This window comes from Trachinotus anak, unplaced genomic scaffold, assembly GCF_046630095.1.
Source record: "Trachinotus anak isolate AG129_WGS33_773 ecotype Australia unplaced genomic scaffold, CSIRO_AGI_Tana_v1 ptg000028l, whole genome shotgun sequence".
In the NCBI taxonomy this organism is placed as follows: Eukaryota; Metazoa; Chordata; class Actinopteri; order Carangiformes; family Carangidae; genus Trachinotus; species Trachinotus anak.
Genome location: NW_027273879.1, coordinates 19,723,355 through 19,740,561, shown reverse-complemented (window position 1 = coordinate 19,740,561; position 17,207 = coordinate 19,723,355). Strand labels below are relative to the sequence as shown.

The 17,207-nt window shown below is 40.5% G+C and overlaps 1 protein-coding gene across 9 annotated transcripts in view; it reads left to right on the top strand.

The window, feature by feature from the left end:
• The window catches only part of tcf4 (transcription factor 4), a 238,751-nt gene that overhangs the window by 49,721 nt on the left and 171,823 nt on the right, over positions 1–17,207 (top strand). For all 9 annotated transcript variants that reach the window (XM_071466341.1, XM_071466345.1, XM_071466338.1 and 6 more), the window contains 2 exons: positions 5,501–5,556; positions 7,424–7,499. In XM_071466341.1, coding sequence (XP_071322442.1) covers positions 5,501–5,556; positions 7,424–7,499 — 132 coding nt within the window. The remainder of the gene's footprint in view (positions 1–5,500; positions 5,557–7,423; positions 7,500–17,207) is intronic.

The window sequence follows — 17,207 nt, the reverse complement described above, 5'->3', positions numbered from 1 at the left end:
GATAATTAAAAGGCAACCAGATGAACTGATAAACAAAAGATCCACAAACATCATCGTGTCATCTTTTACATTTTTAACAGTAACCGTCATCAGTATATTGAGACACAGCTGATAAACCAACAAGTCCTCCAACCATATAGGTTGTTGTTTTCAGCCCTCTGATACCAAACTGTGGTTGTCATGGTTACAAAATTAAACAGGGCACTGTACCAAGAGCAGCGTAGCTTCCTTCGTCACCATGGTTAATATAACAATGGTCATGGCTTGGATAGCTTTTGGAAAAGATGGTGAATTGTGCTAAAATAAGTACTTCCTCCACATTAGATGATCTTTGTTGTCATGGTTACGATAATAACGGGGTTAACTAACTTTGTCGAACGGTCATGGACAATAGAAGCGACATAAACTGTTTTTACACAGGAATCAAACACCGCTACTCCTGTGTCATATTCCTGTGTTTTGTTGAAATTGTCGCTCTATGAACTACGTCACTGCACTTTTCTCTTTGCTCCTGTCATAATTACTATGACCACTAGATGTCGCCTAGCAACAAAACGTAACTATGGGTCATAATAACCTGCTGGCAGACGACCTGTGGGCTTGTTTTTCACAGCATGACAGTCTCTGATATACAGCATGTTTGTTGAAAAACAACCCTCATGGTGCATGTGTGCGTTGCAGCTAACAGTTCAAGTAAATTTAATCTGTCTCAATTATTAACTTCACAAAAATGCCTTTTGCCATGATTTCTTGTGGTCACAGAGGACAGGCTCATTGCTTGTATATCCAGTCACCTGGTATTAGATACATGTAAGATACGACCTAAAGGATTCACAAAATTGACCTTGGGATGGTGCTATAAAGCTGCAACAGCAACCAACAACATTTACAGAAAGTACCGAATGCGATGGCTTTGTTGAACTCATAAGCATCATTCACACTGAAATCATGTCTGTTATTGTTGTTTGTGCTGTGCATGTTGTGCTAATTTTATGATTGCATTTATTGTTTGTGAGTCACAATGATGTGTTTTAACCAGCCTGTGAAGCCAAAGGCAAATTTCCACATTTGTGGACAATAAAGATCATTGTTATGGTCTAACTGTAGTTCAATTCAAACGAACCCTGGTGCACTGTGAATTTAGTGCTGGTCATTCTGGCTGCTGTGAAAGCTGAAGGCCGAGACTGCTTGAAAAGATCATAAGTGTCAGTTCTAGTTTGTTTGTGGTATGAAAGCAAAGCACACAACGGGAGAGTGTGTGTGGAGATAGATATGTGATTTTCCAGTGAAAAAAAAGGATAATCTTCTTTTAAATCCATCGACTGATCATGGGAAACGCTTGATTCATATGAATGTGCAGTGTCATCCCATAACCATAATAACATGTATTAGCGTCAGCAGGTGAGAGTGGGGATTTTCCCTGATGCATCAGAAAGAGAAACGCAGTAAAAACAGAGGCGTGACGTGTATTTCCACACCGTGTGTAGCAACTATAAAGTATCTACCAAGAATTCTATGATACAGACTCCTGATTTTCATCCTGTTTATACCTGTTGGTCGTTATTTATTTGTTGTCTGGACTAATAATTCACATAACTAATTATTTCTTCTGCGCTTTGCAACACATAAGGTTGAATAACGTACTGCATAACATTCACCAGAACCATCCAGTGGTTCAGTTGTCAGTGAGAACTCAACATAGGTCAGAGCTAAAAGCCAACATCGTGCTCTGCTGCATTGTTGTTAAAGTTATGTCTCCAACAGTGAGGAACAGCCTCGGTGCTGCAGCACCGGTACCAGGGAAAGTCATCATTGACTAAACCTCTGTATGGATGTGGGTCTGTAGACATGAAAAAGACAACAGACCAGTTATTTTCTTCACACCATCAGAGTTGCTTGAAGTTGTGTAAAATACCTTCATTGATTTTAACTTCCTCTACAGGGGCTCAATAAATCTTATCTTATCTTATCTTATCTTATCTTATCTTATCTTATCTTATCTTATCTTATCTTATCTTATCTTATCTTATCTTAAAGCATCTGTTGGTCAGCTGGTCCCATTTGCTGGTGCTGGAATTTTGTCTTGCACAGCTAATTATTAAGTCATTTATCCAAAATGCACCTAGACACTTTTCTGAAGACGAACCTTGAGGTTACTCTAGTGTGTGTGTGTGTGTGTGTGTGTGTGTGTATGTGTGTGTGTGTGTGTGTGTGTGTGTGTATGTGTGCATGCTGCATATTTTTCATTCCATCAACATAACTTTATTAACCATCGTTATCACAAAAAATAACATTTGTGAATCAACTCAGAATCTTGATTCTTATGTGATCAAAACTTTTACCTCCACCCATAGAAAGTGATCTTTAAGTTTCACCATGCAATCAGTAACTTTATAGTTGGTCCCAAATAGTGTCTCCTATGATTCTGTAGCAATTATAAGTTAAGGTCAGAGCAGTTCAAATCATTTGCCAGGTTGCCTTGTCTTTACATTTAGGATCATTCTCTTGCTGCTTTGTCTTAAGACTGAGAGACTGGAGTCTGACACTGTTCATCCCATTTGGATGTGAACACCCTCACACATCCTTAAAGCTCAAAATCAGCAGTTTAATTGCATAGTTTTATTTCAACTTGAATGTGCTGCAGCAACAAGGTCATGGAAATAACTACTATGATAACTACTGCACTGTATGATAGCATATATAATATATATTGGTGAGTTCCCCTTCTTCATAGACTGGTCCTCACGCACACACACACACACACACACACACACACACACACACACACACACACAAACCGATCTCTCAGTTTAAATAATACAAAGGGCAGCTCAGTGGCCATGCTTGGGTACAGGCCTGTTTTTGTCCTCAGTGATCACACACACACACACACACACACAGAGGCTAACTGTATTAATAGGAGTCTGTTTTGTGTCAGGCAGGTCTTAATAGGATCAGTGTGAGAGACATGGAGCTGTCTGTCAGTCTAAGTTCATTAACTGATGATAGATAACCTGCACCGTCTGTGTGTGTGTGTGTGTGTGTGTGTGTGTGTGTGACAGAGAGAGAGAGAGAGAGAGAGAGAGAGAGAAAGAAGGAGAGAGAGAAGTATGTATGTGTGCTTTTAAGAGTGTGTTTTCCTGCTTGTGTGTAAATTCTCTCTCTCTCTCTTTCTCTCTCTCTGATGTAATTTATAGCCCTCAATCGGAGGCCTTATCAGGTGCAGGACACATGGACACCTCCTTCTCTCCTCCTCCTCCACATTCCACATCTTTAAACTCCTGCACACCGACTTGTATTTTTCTCTCCTCCTTTTCCCTTTCTCTCTCTCCTCCAATCTCTCCCTGCCTCTTACTTTTCAAAACTGAAGGATGCTTTCCATGGCTGAAGATTGCTGTCCTCCTCATCCTCTTCCTCCCATCAGCACTTCCACTTCTCCTGCATCTGGACCAACTCTCAAACTCTCCTCTTCTACTTTTAATTCATTTTCCCTTTCCTCTCTTCTCCTGTTTTCAGACATTTATTTCATTTTATTTTCTGGGCAAAAATATATACAGTGTCTGCAAATGTAACATCTCTCTGTATAATATAGAATTACTAATATCAGTAAATATCAGTATATATTGATGGAAGTATGGTTAAAATAGATCTTTCTTCTCATAATACCAAAATGTTGGTATTGATATCTAATGTAAACAGTGTATTACTTCAGCACATGGTACTTTTGATTCATTGTTGAAAATAAATCAAATTGTGTGATCAATTTGCTAAATCCTACATTCAACTGATAACTGATAATTTGTTCCCTAAATCTGGTTGTTCACAAAATCCATTGGATTAAATTAAATTCATTTTATTCCCAGATAATTGTTCCCTAAATCCAAGTGTGTTTTATAAATGCAAACGATCGAATGAATGTTGCCAAAAAGCAACCATTTGATTGATTAACTTTCCTCTGATCGCATGTTTAATCCCTGTATCCACTTCTAACATGTGCTCCTTCTGTTCCCTTAATCCAGGTGTTCATAAATTGTTTGTGTAAAATGTCCACCTGGTCATTGAATATCCATTTCCTTAACCCAAAAAACTGTTGAATATGTGTTACTGCTCTTCACACATAGCCTTCGCTCCTTTAATCCAATTTACCATCAAGCGTTTTTATGTAATCTTCCCTAAACCTGCATAAATTCTATTGTTTTCTATTGTATTCTGTTACAAATAGGTAGCCCAAAGGTACCTTTTTTGTGATAGTGACATCTGGTTTGACTCCAAAAGGCTTTTTGTAACTGAAACTGTTCATTTGTATTGTGCAAACACACACACACACACACACACACACACACACACTCACACAGATAAGCTGACATTCCAAATGACTCAACAATGAATGTAAGCTGCTCACTATACACACACTGACACAATGGAGTGCCTATTGAAGAGAGATTTGTGCATTACAATGCATGAGACGACTGCGTGTATGTCTGTGTGTCTGTGTGTGTGTGCATGTCTGTGTGTGTCTGAGTGTATGTGTGTACACTGTAAGTGAGAGCTGCGTTTGCACATTTCATTCGACCTGAACCAATCTACCTGTCTCTCTCTCTCTCTCTCTCTCTCTTGACCTCTGCACATCTGTCTTTTCCTCATATTCAATCAACAAAACAGGTTGTTTGTCATTGTCATGTAGCTGTTTAAAAAATCATTTCTCATCTGCCACCACTATGTTTAGGATTCACTTAACATTATTAACTAAAACTACTTGTTCCTGTGACTTTTCACCCAGCACCATTATCAGGTCACCTGTGACTTCTCAGTCAGCAGACTGACCTTTCACAGATATAACATCCTGGATCCAGTGTGATGACAGCAGGGATTAGTGGTCTGTGGGAGGCTTAAGGGACCATTAAATTTCACAGAGACACATTAAAGGCTCTACAATCATAATCAATAATGTTTAATGACATGGAGAACAGACAGAGAATAATATACGCCACTGTAGTTGATTATAGACACAGTACAGTAATAGTATATAGAGTATTAAATGTTGATGCATGTTTATGTCGAAAGTGATGAAAGATATTGATTATGTGAGTGATTAAAATGCCGTTTTGAGGATTGAAAATGCTGAGCATGACAGCTGCAGAGTGAATGTAAACAAAAACAACTGATGAATAAGTCACTGCTTTATGGGTTTAAAACATCAAACACAATGAAATCCATGAATCTGAAATGACCATGTGTTTTCTTTTGCTCATTACTTGGATTTTTTCTACTTTCTATCTTCATTTTTAATCTTTAAAAGTTGCAGCACTACATGAAGGGTTGGATTTAACAGATAAGCAAATAAATTACCCAGCAATAAATTTCCCTAAAATGTATTTTCAAAATCATAAACTTTTAATAATACTCTCCTGGTCCTAAACTGCCATTAATGCTACTTGGTGTTATTTCCTGTGATTTAAATCTCTCTCTCTCTCTCTCTCTCTCTCTCTCTCTCATACAGATATGGAGGAGAGGACAAATGCAGGATCATGGGCGAGTGGAAGTCGCTCTTCCAAGGTAACATAATGTTATAAAAACACTAACACTACCATTATAGGAGTTATTTATAAGTTTTGGTATTGCTACATAGCCGACATTAGCATTAACAGCTGTTTACTCACCAGTCTTGCGTTGCGTTTACAAGACGAGAAGTTATAACACATCCTCTGAGCAGTGCTACCTCCTCAGTGTAGCCTGGACACTGCAGTGACTCGGTATTGGAAAGTGACGAGACAGCCTGAACGGGCCGGGGCTAGCTGGTTAGCATGCTAATTTCAGTACAAGAAAAGAAGTGATAGAAATAGAAGAAATTGCATTTACTTCCATTTATATCTCCAACCTGCAGCAACAAAAGTGGTTTTAACCATTGATCATTGAAGTGTCCGTTTTGTACAGGGCACGACCCTGTTTCTGGCTCCTTCCACAGAGAGAAAGTATTATGTAGCGCAGTGTGTCTTATCGAGACGGATGCATTTACGTGTTTTCAACATTTTAAAATTTGAGCAGCCGGATTTCAATCAATATGTATTGTGTTTTTAAGATAGTTTTTTGGACATTTTTGCCCTTAACATAGCAAATAAGCAGAGAAGAGGATGGCATGCAAGAAAGGTTGCTGACCTGGTTCAGACTGGTTAGATCATAGCTGTTTTTCTGTGGCTGTGGTACACACTTTAATAAAGCAGAGCTAACTTTTCAAAAGTAATGTTAAAGAAATGATTTCTCCATCTAAGAGGACCGTATGCTGTGGGTGACTTGTCACTATATAAACATACAGGATCATGGAACAGAGTTTGATCAGGTTTAGGCACAAGAACTACTTGGTTAGGTTTGGGAAAAGATGATGATTTGGGTTAAAATAAAAACTTCCTTAAGGTTGGACGACCATCATAATAAATATGTGGTTGTGGAACAATCGTGGATTAAAGAAACAACACTGATTATTGGTTTCACACAGTAAACAAGCAGTGGTCTCCTGTGTTAAAGCCCTGTGTTTGGTCAGCCCATCCATCCATGCTCTGTATGATATATCACCTGACTTCCTCCTTTGCTCCTGTCATAACTTCTATGGTTGCTAGGGGTCACATGAGAATATGTTACACATACATGTGTAACTATGGGATGTAATAACATGCTTTCACCGATGAGCCCCAAAATGAGGTAATTTCTTTACAAGAAAAGACTCTTGAAATACATGTATTTGTTTTGTTGTTCAATGAGAATATTGATAGCACCCGTGCATGAACAATATGAATCTACAGCCAGCAGGCAGTTATCTTACCTTAGGGGAAAAGCAGCTAGCCTGGCTCTGTGCAAAGGTAAAACAGTTCACAGATTAACACGTTATATCTTGTGCTGAACTATGTGCGTGACTATTTTCTGGAGTCTTGTCATCACTGTGAGGCTGGAGGTCTCTGACATATTGTATGGATTGAACAGACGAGATCCGGCGTGTTATGTTGTAAACTGTAGAGTCACTGGTTGGTGGATGTTTGTTGTCTGTGGACAGAGACAGGTGAGCTGTTTCCCCGCGTTTACAATTTTTATGTTAAGCTACACTAACTGTCTGCTGGCTGCAGCTTCACGTTTGCCACACACACAAGAGTGGTACTGATGTCCTCCTCTCTCTGCAGGAAAGCAAATATGTGTTTCCCAAAATGTTGAGCCACAATCTTAAGCTGAGTGTGCACTGTTCAGAAAATATAAATAGAAAAGTGAATGTCGGTATCAAAGGTCTCAGATCAGGCTACGCAGCAGTATCTCTGCTACTGCTAGTGCTACTGTTACGTCTGTCACCGCAGAATATTACTGCTGCTAATACACTGTAACAGCTACTTAGATGAAGGAAATGTGATCCCTCACCCCACATGTCTGTCTTTGTCTCCAGAGTTATGCAGATGGGTCTCAGTACATGGCATCACATGACAGCCTCTCACCTCCATACGCCAACTCCAGGCTAACAGGTACAGTGCGAACTCTAAGTGTTATTATCTTTCAATATTATTTTACAGTGCCTCTCTTTCTTGCCATCAACGTTGGATTCAGTGCTTTGTTAGGTTCTGATATGACGGTGTGTGTGTGTGTGTGTGTGTGTGTGTGTGTGTGTGTGTCTGCAGAGAATTAGTGAAACACTAGCGTACACTGGAGGAGACAGGTCATCTGGCATGCAATTTCTCTCTCTATCTATCTCTCTCTCTCTTGCGGCCCGCTGTGTAGAGAGCGCCAGGCAGTGTGTGCTCATTTACCCATGATGCTCTCTGCCTCTGGCTCTCTCCGATGTGGTGCCAGTTGTGAGCAAATGGCCACTGACACAGATAATCTGCCTCTCTCTCTCTCTCTCTGTTTCTCACTCACTCACACATGCATGCAGTCACATAATCACTCAAACACACACACACACACACACACACACACACACTACACAGAGCTTAATTACCTTTGACTGGATGCATCAAATATGGAAGATGTCAGCTCTCAGCTATCTGACTCTACCTGCTCTCTGCCTCTTTCTCTCTCTCAGAGTTCTTGGTTTTTTAATGTTCATCATGTTTCTTGTGTAACATCAGATCTTAACGCTTCTACTCTGAAGCCAACAAAACCTAAAACAGGTGTGTGTTTCATGTCTGTTTTTGTGTGTAAGCATTTTTTTTAAAGGAGATACAGACAAAATAGCAACATGAGCTATAGTTAGCATAGAACTATAGTTATATATACACTTAAAGGCCAAAAGTATATGGACCGTATTTGATGGTTTTATATTTCACTCCAAAACCATGATTATTAATCTGCCACTATAACAGCTTCCATAAAACCATGATACTCTTTTTACACCAAAATTAGCAGGTATAAGCAGGTTTTTTGAACACAGGTGAGCCCACTAAAAAAGGGAATTGAATCATTTTACAGTGCGAGACGAGTTTGCCTGAGAGGGCACACACAACTGTAGTTACAGAGCACACACATACAAACAGACACAGGAGAGAAAGAGTGAGCTGTTAGCTGTAAAACGGGTTGTTGCCCCTGCAAAAGTGTCGGAGCCTCTGTTTGAGATGCTTCGATCTGTGATTGTGTGTTTTTGAAACTTATTTCGGGGCTGCAGCTCACTCTGTCATCCCCGAGCGCAGTGTAGCCGCAGTGCTGCTGGTTTAACAGCACCTTGCTGAGCAGGTGACAGGTGTGTTTACAGTGTCTGTTCTCTGAAGACGTCACAGCACACAGAAGGAGTGAAAATTAGCAGGTTCACCCGGGTGTTGAGTTTACATCAATGCCAATCAAAGCCGAACCTGCTTGTACTGCAGAGTCATTTGACCTGGGTGTGAATGCCGATTGTACTTTTTGCCATTGCAGAAAAAAGCCAGATGTTAGCAGGTCTTAGTGGCCAGTGGAAAAGGGTCCTTAGTGAGGTCCAACACTGATTCTGGGTGATGTGGTCTGGATCTCAGTCTGTGTTCCAGTTCATCCATATACTGTAGGTGTTTGATGGAGTTGAGGCCAGAAAAAACAGCCTTGTTTAAGGAGAATGAAAGCTGATTATCCAGATGTGTTTCAGACAGACTGATTGGTGCAGTGATAAAAAATTGTTAACTGTGTCAGAGCAGCTTATTTCAGTTGTGCTTTAAGATCAGTTTTGTTTGAAATTTACTTAGAAAGCATAAAAATTAAAGAATTATACAAACTGAACTAATTCTGGAAATTGGCAAGTTACAAACACACATTGGACACGAAGAAAGCATATATACGTGAAATGAAAGAAATGTGAAACTTCAGAGGTGCAGGGGTTGGTATGATCCATTGTGTGTGCGATGTGTTGTGACAGTGTTGTGATTATGGTATGTAGCTGCAGAGGCAGAGAGGGAAGAGACAACGCAGAGTCAGAAATGGAAATACTGTATTCTTCATCTGGCACACGGGAGCTGCAATTTACTTTGATAATGATAACACTAAGAGACAGAGACAGCCAGGGATATGGAACACACACACACACACACACACACACACACACACAAAACCACACACACAGTTCCACCACTGCCAGCAGTGTTTCAGAAAACATCCTCTTCACTTTCTACCTGTGGCTGTTGCAGTTAAACAGAATAATTTCTTTGTCAAATTGACTAAAATCAGATGGTCTTCTGTGTCTGTTGGCTTTTCTCTTTCTCCTTTTTATTTATTTATTTTGCACGTCCTAATGGAAAATGTGGTGTTGAAGTATTTTGTCTAACCCCACAGAGCTTTCCTTAATATCAATGATGGTGTGTTACCCAGTCAGTAAGTATCCGAGACTGAGCCACAAATGAGGAAATAATAATTAAGTTTGGACTTTATGTGCAGACATGTTTCTCTTGTGTTGACAGCCTCAAAAAATGTGTGATATGGTAAAAATAACAACAGATGTTTTTCTTTACCATATCTGCATAAAATACTGGATCGGGGATCAGCCAGTATGTGAGTCTATGTACTGATCCGATACCATGTGATGTGTTGATAAACTTTAGAGTTTAACACCCAGATACGACAGCAGTTTTGCTGGAAATCATTTCTTCTTTACTGCGCTGAAACAGTTGTGCTGTGCAGCCACTGGCAATTAATGTTATAAAGCAGAGAAGAAGAACTGACTTCTGGTGACATTAGCCATTGGTCGAGATCACTGATAGGTGGACCACAGTCTGGGTTCAGATCCAGATGCTGTCTTATCCAGAGCCAGACCTAGAACCTATAAATTATTATCATTACATTTTGACAGAGCGTTTCTGTTTAAAGCAGCGTAACTTTTCCAGGCAAGGCAAGTGTATTAATAAAGCACTATTTAGATGCAAGGTAATTCAAAGTGTTTTACAGTCGCATGGAAATACATTAAAAATAGAACACCAAGATGACATTAAAATAGCATTTTAAAGCATTTAAAATAGCAGGTGACAATCATGGTCACATGTTGCAGTCATCATTTCCTGTGAGTGCACAATGGCAGTGTTTGATTTGGGAAAACACCACGCTGTGGAAATACTAATAAACATATTGCAGTACATGTGAGTGTACTGACTGAAGTATCTGATTTGAGACACAGCAGAAGATGTTGCAGGTTGTTAACATGTTGCTTGAGAGGTTGCTGAGAGAGCATCAGTGGTTATGTCAGGGTTGCTGGTTGGTTGGGCAGTCAGTGACGCTTCATAAGTTTACACTTTCCAAACCAATGAGTTAGTTCTCATCCCTGAATCAATTCCTCCATTGAAACTGAAACATGTTTTATGAAAACATCAGCGTCACTGATAAAGATTTCCAGGATCCCATGAAGGGATGAGATGGACTCACATGGGGCAACTGTGTTATTGGGTTGTGGGAGACGTACTGCAGAAGCCACCTAGGTGAAAATGTGGCTAATCTCAATCTTACAAGTCTGTGGATTTCAGAATGAGATGTTTAGGTTTCTCAGCCTCAGAATTGGTGCAGTGTCATAGATTTTCAGGTGTAGGAGCCACGTTTAAGTTTACTTACATTTTTATTATTTATTGACATTTTTATTTGTGTTTAAGTGAACGCCGTCGTCCCTCCTTAGGTGGCGAGGGAGCTATTCTTTAAATTGGTGCACATGACATAGTAGGGGGCGAAGGCAGGTGACTGAAGATACCGTCATTGACCTCAGTCTCAATCTCAGCCCCAGCATCAGCAGATGAATGGGATCTGCTGTGTTGAAAGGGCTATAAAATGTTGCAACTTACTTTCATATTAGTTTTGTAACAGTGAACCAAAACCCTCTTTTGATTGATTTGTGGGAGGAAGGCTGCTCCACACTCCATATGGTAAAATAACACAAAAATGGGACAGAGGAAAAACCCATTCACCATTACTCCAGGATTCCTGTTGTTAAAGGTGAAAGTGACTCAGGCCTGAGGAGCACCTGGTGGCGCTGCCTGGTGATTAACCTTTATGTGTATGATGTAATGTATAAATGTGGAGAGAGTATGAAACGTAGCCTCTGTGACTGAACTTTGCGTTGCCTTCATTTTGTCCATCATGTTCCCAGCGAGCAAAAAAAAACATCACATGACTCACATCAGGGGTTTATTGCACAGTTTTGGTGATGCACCATCAAATCAAACTTGTTTACAGTCTCTGTACCAGATGGACGTGACACCTGAAACATCAGGAGCATCATTCGGGACTTTTGTTGTGCTCTGTGAGGAAGGAACTTCATGTGTTTACCCAGAATCCCTTTCATTTTGTAGTGGTTTACTGTAGGTTGGACAATTTCTCACCTGAAATGAACTCAAACTAAAAGGAGAAAGAAACATGGCAGAGTTTAATGAAGCCAACCTGAACATATTGAGTGTGAACGCAGCCTCTCTCTCTTTCTCTCTCTCTCTAACCTTGTCTGTCTTTCTTAACCCCCCCTCCTCCACCACCACCACCGGATTAGAGTGATGTTATGCTCTAGATAATCAGCGAAGGGATTAGTGTCATCTCAGCGACCCCACTAGATTAATCTGCTGCCACGCACACACATACACACACACACACACACACACACACATTGAAAATACCATAGTGCGCTAGCACTCAGATGTGTGTGTGTGTGTGTTCTTTATGTGTAAATGTGTATAAATGTGGACCTGCACTTAGATTTAGGTTTTTATATAAGTGTGCACATTTGTCTCTGTGATAGATGAATGTGTGTTTGTGTGTGTGTGTGTGTGTGTTTGATGATTATTGGGTGTGTGTGAATTTGTAATGCCAGCTCTTTATCTGTGTATTTGTGTGTGTGTGTTTGTGGCTTTGCGGTGGAGTGTGTGTTTCTGTGCATGTTGGGAGGTTACGGTGTCAGTATCTGAGTGTGTGATGTAAGCTTTTTATCTATGTGGTTAACTGTGTACTTGTATTTGTGTGTGTGTGTGTGTGTGTGTGTGTGTGTATCATTTTGTCTTTGGGTCTGTGTCTGAATATGTGATACCAGCTCTTGTGTGTGCGTGTGTATGTATGTGGTTATATGTAGGTTGTGTGAGTTGTGTAAATGAGTGTATGCCCACTTTGACTTGCATGAATTTTTCAGTTTGTGTGTGTTTTTGTGTGTGTGTGTGTGTTTGCATTCAATGTCTCTGTCTTTGTATCAGAATGTGTGACACTGGCTTTGGTGTGTACATGTGTGCATGCATGATGATGTGTGTGTGTGTGTGTGTGTGTGTGTGCGCGCTTGTGTGTTTCTGTGTGTGCAGAGTGTAAACACTGAGGTTCTATCTTCCGTATAGTGTGTATATGTGGTTACACACTGTATGTATGGTTATGTGTATACATGTGTTTAGTTGCATTCCAGAGCAGGTGCACCACCCTGTCACCCCCCCCACCCCCAACCCCCCCGCCCCATTGTAACTGTCACCTACATAGTAAATGAGCGGCTCAGTGGTTTCAGCCTGTAAGCACATTCTCTGCTGTTATAAACGATCTGATGTGGCTTCAGTCTGATTGTGATGCACAGCAGCGTTGTTCCTCCAGTTTCTACAGTTTTCATTCTGTAATTTAAAGTCATTTGTCCGAGGAGACGAGACAGAGCACAGAGGATCTGCTCCCCCAAAAATGTAACGTGCCACTTGTCAAGGTTTTGGGGTATAATCACAGTTTTTTGTTAGTTGTCGGTGAGCACACTATTGAACTGTTAGGAGGTCAGGAGTTATGACATGCAAGTTAAGCAAGAAATTCAGCTAATGCTAGCATGAGACTGCTAATGCAAAATGACTCTGCGGTCTCTTTTCTACATTGATCCCTCTGTATGTGATGGCACAAGGTATAAAAAGCAAAACACTGTTGCCTCAGTTTGTTTCTCTGCTGGTGACGTTGGCATTGCAAAGCCAGATGGCAGCCGAAGAACGACGCTGACGTATTCCTCTGCAGTGGCAGTAAACACAACACATGGACCCACCGATAACTGCATTGCACTTGCAGTCAAACAAGATATTTGAGGCTGACAAAAAGTAACATTAGCTGTGCTAAACAGCAGGGCTATGGCTACTGACTGACACACACACCAGAGAGCTTCTCATAGCAGATCTGCTAACTCAGCTAGAACACAGGTATCCACACAGAGACTCTCAAAGGGCCATAAATGCTCAGGGAAAAGGGAAGTCCAACTGTTGCTTCCCCTGACCCCCTTTAGAGTTAGGCTCAAGATATAATTTCTAAATTCCAAATGTATCTTATTTATGTGTTGTGTCATATGAGCTAACAAGCTAGTCACCAGTCCATCCTGTAACCAGCTGTGTTTTGTTGACAGTGGGGTCAGGACAGAGCTCACACCTGGGACCCCCACTATGTGCACCGGACTTTGGGGATGCTACAGGCTGTCACTGAGTTGTAGGTCAACAAGTAGCTCCAATCCTTCTGCTGCTGTTCATTCCAACAAGCCACAACACTTTTAATGAACTTCATTATGAAAATTCACTTCATCATGAAAAACAACAACACATTTAAAAAATAAAGGTGCAATTATAGACAAACCCATAAATATCAGTCACTTATGTATCATTCAGGCTCTAGTTCTCATTCTCAGAAAGACACAATCAATTTGGCAGGTGCCTTTAAATACATTCAAACCATGTAGGAGTCAGATATCATCCAAAATCCCTTTTAAACAAATAATAAAATCATGTTCAGTGCTACAAGGAGAAAGCTTCTTTTAGTTAGTAAGAGCTGTAGTCTGAGGAGGTGGGTGATGGTAGATTCATCGTATAGTAAAAAGCTGGTGTATAAACCTGATGGTCTCCCTCCTCCTCCTCCTTTTGTTGTTTTTGTTGAAATGCAGTGAGTCAGCCGTCTGTCTCACCTCTGTGTGACCTTATTAATGAGTGTTGAGCCACGAGGCTGGACCCCCTCTGAGGAGGTCACATCTGGACACTTTATATAGAAATACATCTCTCTCTCTCTCTTTCTCTCCCTCTCTCTTGCTCTCCATCGTTTCTTCTTTCTGTCTCTCACTCCAAATTTAATTCAGCTGGTTTTTGTTTGTGTCATTGAATTCTCTTTTCCTTTCCTTTCCTGACTTCATCCCATGTTGATGTATCATTTCCTCTCCTCTCTCTTTCTCTTGCCATTCTCCTTCATCACTTCTTCCTCCTCTGTTGCCTCCTTTCTCCTTTTCCTGTCCTCTGCCTCTTTTATTTTAATATCTTTCCCTCTATCCCTGGATCATCCTCTTCACCACTCACCCCACTTCAGGCCCCCCTGTCTTCAACCCCAGGAGCCCCTCACCTCAGCTGGGTGTGGTGCCAAGGTCGTCCCCCTGTCTCTCCCTGCTGGGTCTAGGTCTTTGTGCTCTGAATGTTGAAATGGAGAAAAGAGGAGAGGATGAAAAGAAAGGAGAGGAAATATGGAGACACAGCATTTAGATTTGTAGCAAAGAACTGCTTTTATCATATATACTCATGAAAATGCCCAAAGCAATTTCCTAGATTTTAAGGAGACGCCCTCTGGTTGTCTTACAGGTGGGCTGACAAATTATTTGTGAAACAGTACAATTTTGGTGAAAGTATGTATTTATATTAAAAATAGAAATATATAAATTATGATTTTAAATGTTTTAAAACAAAATGAACATTAAAAAGATATTTTACCTTGTATTACCTTGTTTGCCATGTCAGTCTGATTGCGCACTAAAAGATTCTATCCATGGCTAAAACCGGACTATCAAAATGGACAGCTGGTTAGTGACAGGAACAATTAGAAGGAAGGAGTCAAGAGAGATGATGAATCAACAAGTGACAAACAAAAAAGAAAAAAAAATGAGCTTCTTATATTTTTCAATGCAGTGTTCAGTCTTGATTTTTCATTTATTATCAATAAAATCAAAAGTGCTCTGAGAAAGCATCATTTGGCCTCCGTATTGTTACATGGCTTTTTTTGGGGGGCGTCTTTTGCCTTTGGTGACAGGACAGTAGAGAGTGACAGGAAAGGGGTAGAGAGAGGGGAATGACACGCAGGAAAGAGTCTGGCCAGTCGGGAGTTGAACCGGCACTCGCCTGCTAAGAGCAGCCTCTCATGTGGTACTCATCCTAACCACTCCGCCATCGGGCCGCCCCGCCAACATTTTTGAGATCATCAAGTGGGCCATCGGTTGGAAAAGGTTGGGTACCACTGACTTAAATGATTGAGAATACATTTTTTAATCAAACGAATGAAGACAAATATGGTCTTGTTTGGTGATAGACTGGTGAACTGTGCAACCCGCCTCTCATCCAGTGTCAGCTGGGATTGCCTCAAACTCCTCCTGTGACCCTCAGGGATACGTGATCTAGGATGGATGGTCTCTGGCGTTGGATGTGATTGTGACTCGGGGGTTAAACATACCACCTGTTATACCACATTTCAATTAAGTCATGTGATGACACCTGAGTCAGGTCCATTGACCGAATGAAGACCATAAGATGCAGTTGAGAGCTCAGCGAAGCCATAAGGTGGACCTTTGAGTTCAGACTGTGTCACGTAGGGTTGGTATGCTCAAGTCTTTTCAAGTGGCTAAAGATTATCAGCAGCATTATATTATTACATAAACATTACACTTAATATCAATAGTTAAAAAAAAGACCCCATCATTAGTTTACATGGTGATTTTCAGAGTAAAAGAAAATTAGAAACATAGTAGCTCAAAAAAATACAACAATAAATTAAACATCTGTATTTGTGATAAAATTGAAATATATGAGAATGAATTAATCAAATGCATTCAGAGATTTTTCTTTTATCATCCTCCGTTTCTCGCTCTGCCCTCAGTGATTTTGTTTCCATTGTCTCCACTGACTGAGACTGAACAGCCACCGTCTCGTTCTCACAGCATTTTGAATGGATGTCATGCATTGATTAGTGCTGCATTGACTTCATTGCATTAACACGGACGCACAATGTAAGCCACTGTGAAGTATTTAGTATATTATTGTTTTGAAGGGGCTGTGTATCACATGTAAATTGTCTGTGTAATTAGATCTCACATAATAATAATAGGTCTCGTCAAGGCAAGAGGGCGGAGGGTGGAAATGTAAAACGAACACTCTGAAAGGAGCGGTTCACCGGGGACCACTTCAGGGATCCTGATCAGGGAGGGGGATATGTCCTGGAGTATTTTGTGAAGATCACTTCGAGGTTCCTTCAAGAACTGTGAGGTAATTATCTCTTCTTGAAAAGGGTAATAAATGACGTTGTGAACCTGAGGAGCAGCTACTCTATATTTCTTCAACTTTAGAGACGTTTGGCTCAAGCCTGTTGAGATTTTGGTATTTACGTGAATGATTGGCAGAAACTTACCTGGGGAAATCTGACATTTGGGGCAATTTTTTCTATATTTGTGCACAGGTGTTGGCATTTACTGAAGAAAACTGTATGAAGACAATCGCCAAAACCAGAACTGAATTTTATGTAACCTTTATCACGGGATCTATTGTTGTTCATGCTAGAAGGGCGGCCTAGGTTTACCCGTGTGGTAAACGTTGGTTATAATAATTGACGATGTAAATGAGTAAAACATATGTAAACCACAACTTAAACTATTCAGACTGTTTAACAAATAGTTTGATCCAGCCTCCACTTCCGTCCGGAGGAGGGACCCTGTGTGTGTTTTAAGAGCTTCATTATTTAAAATGAGATCGGGCTCATTTATCAAATTGTAATGTAGCCATCATTGTTGTTATATCATTACT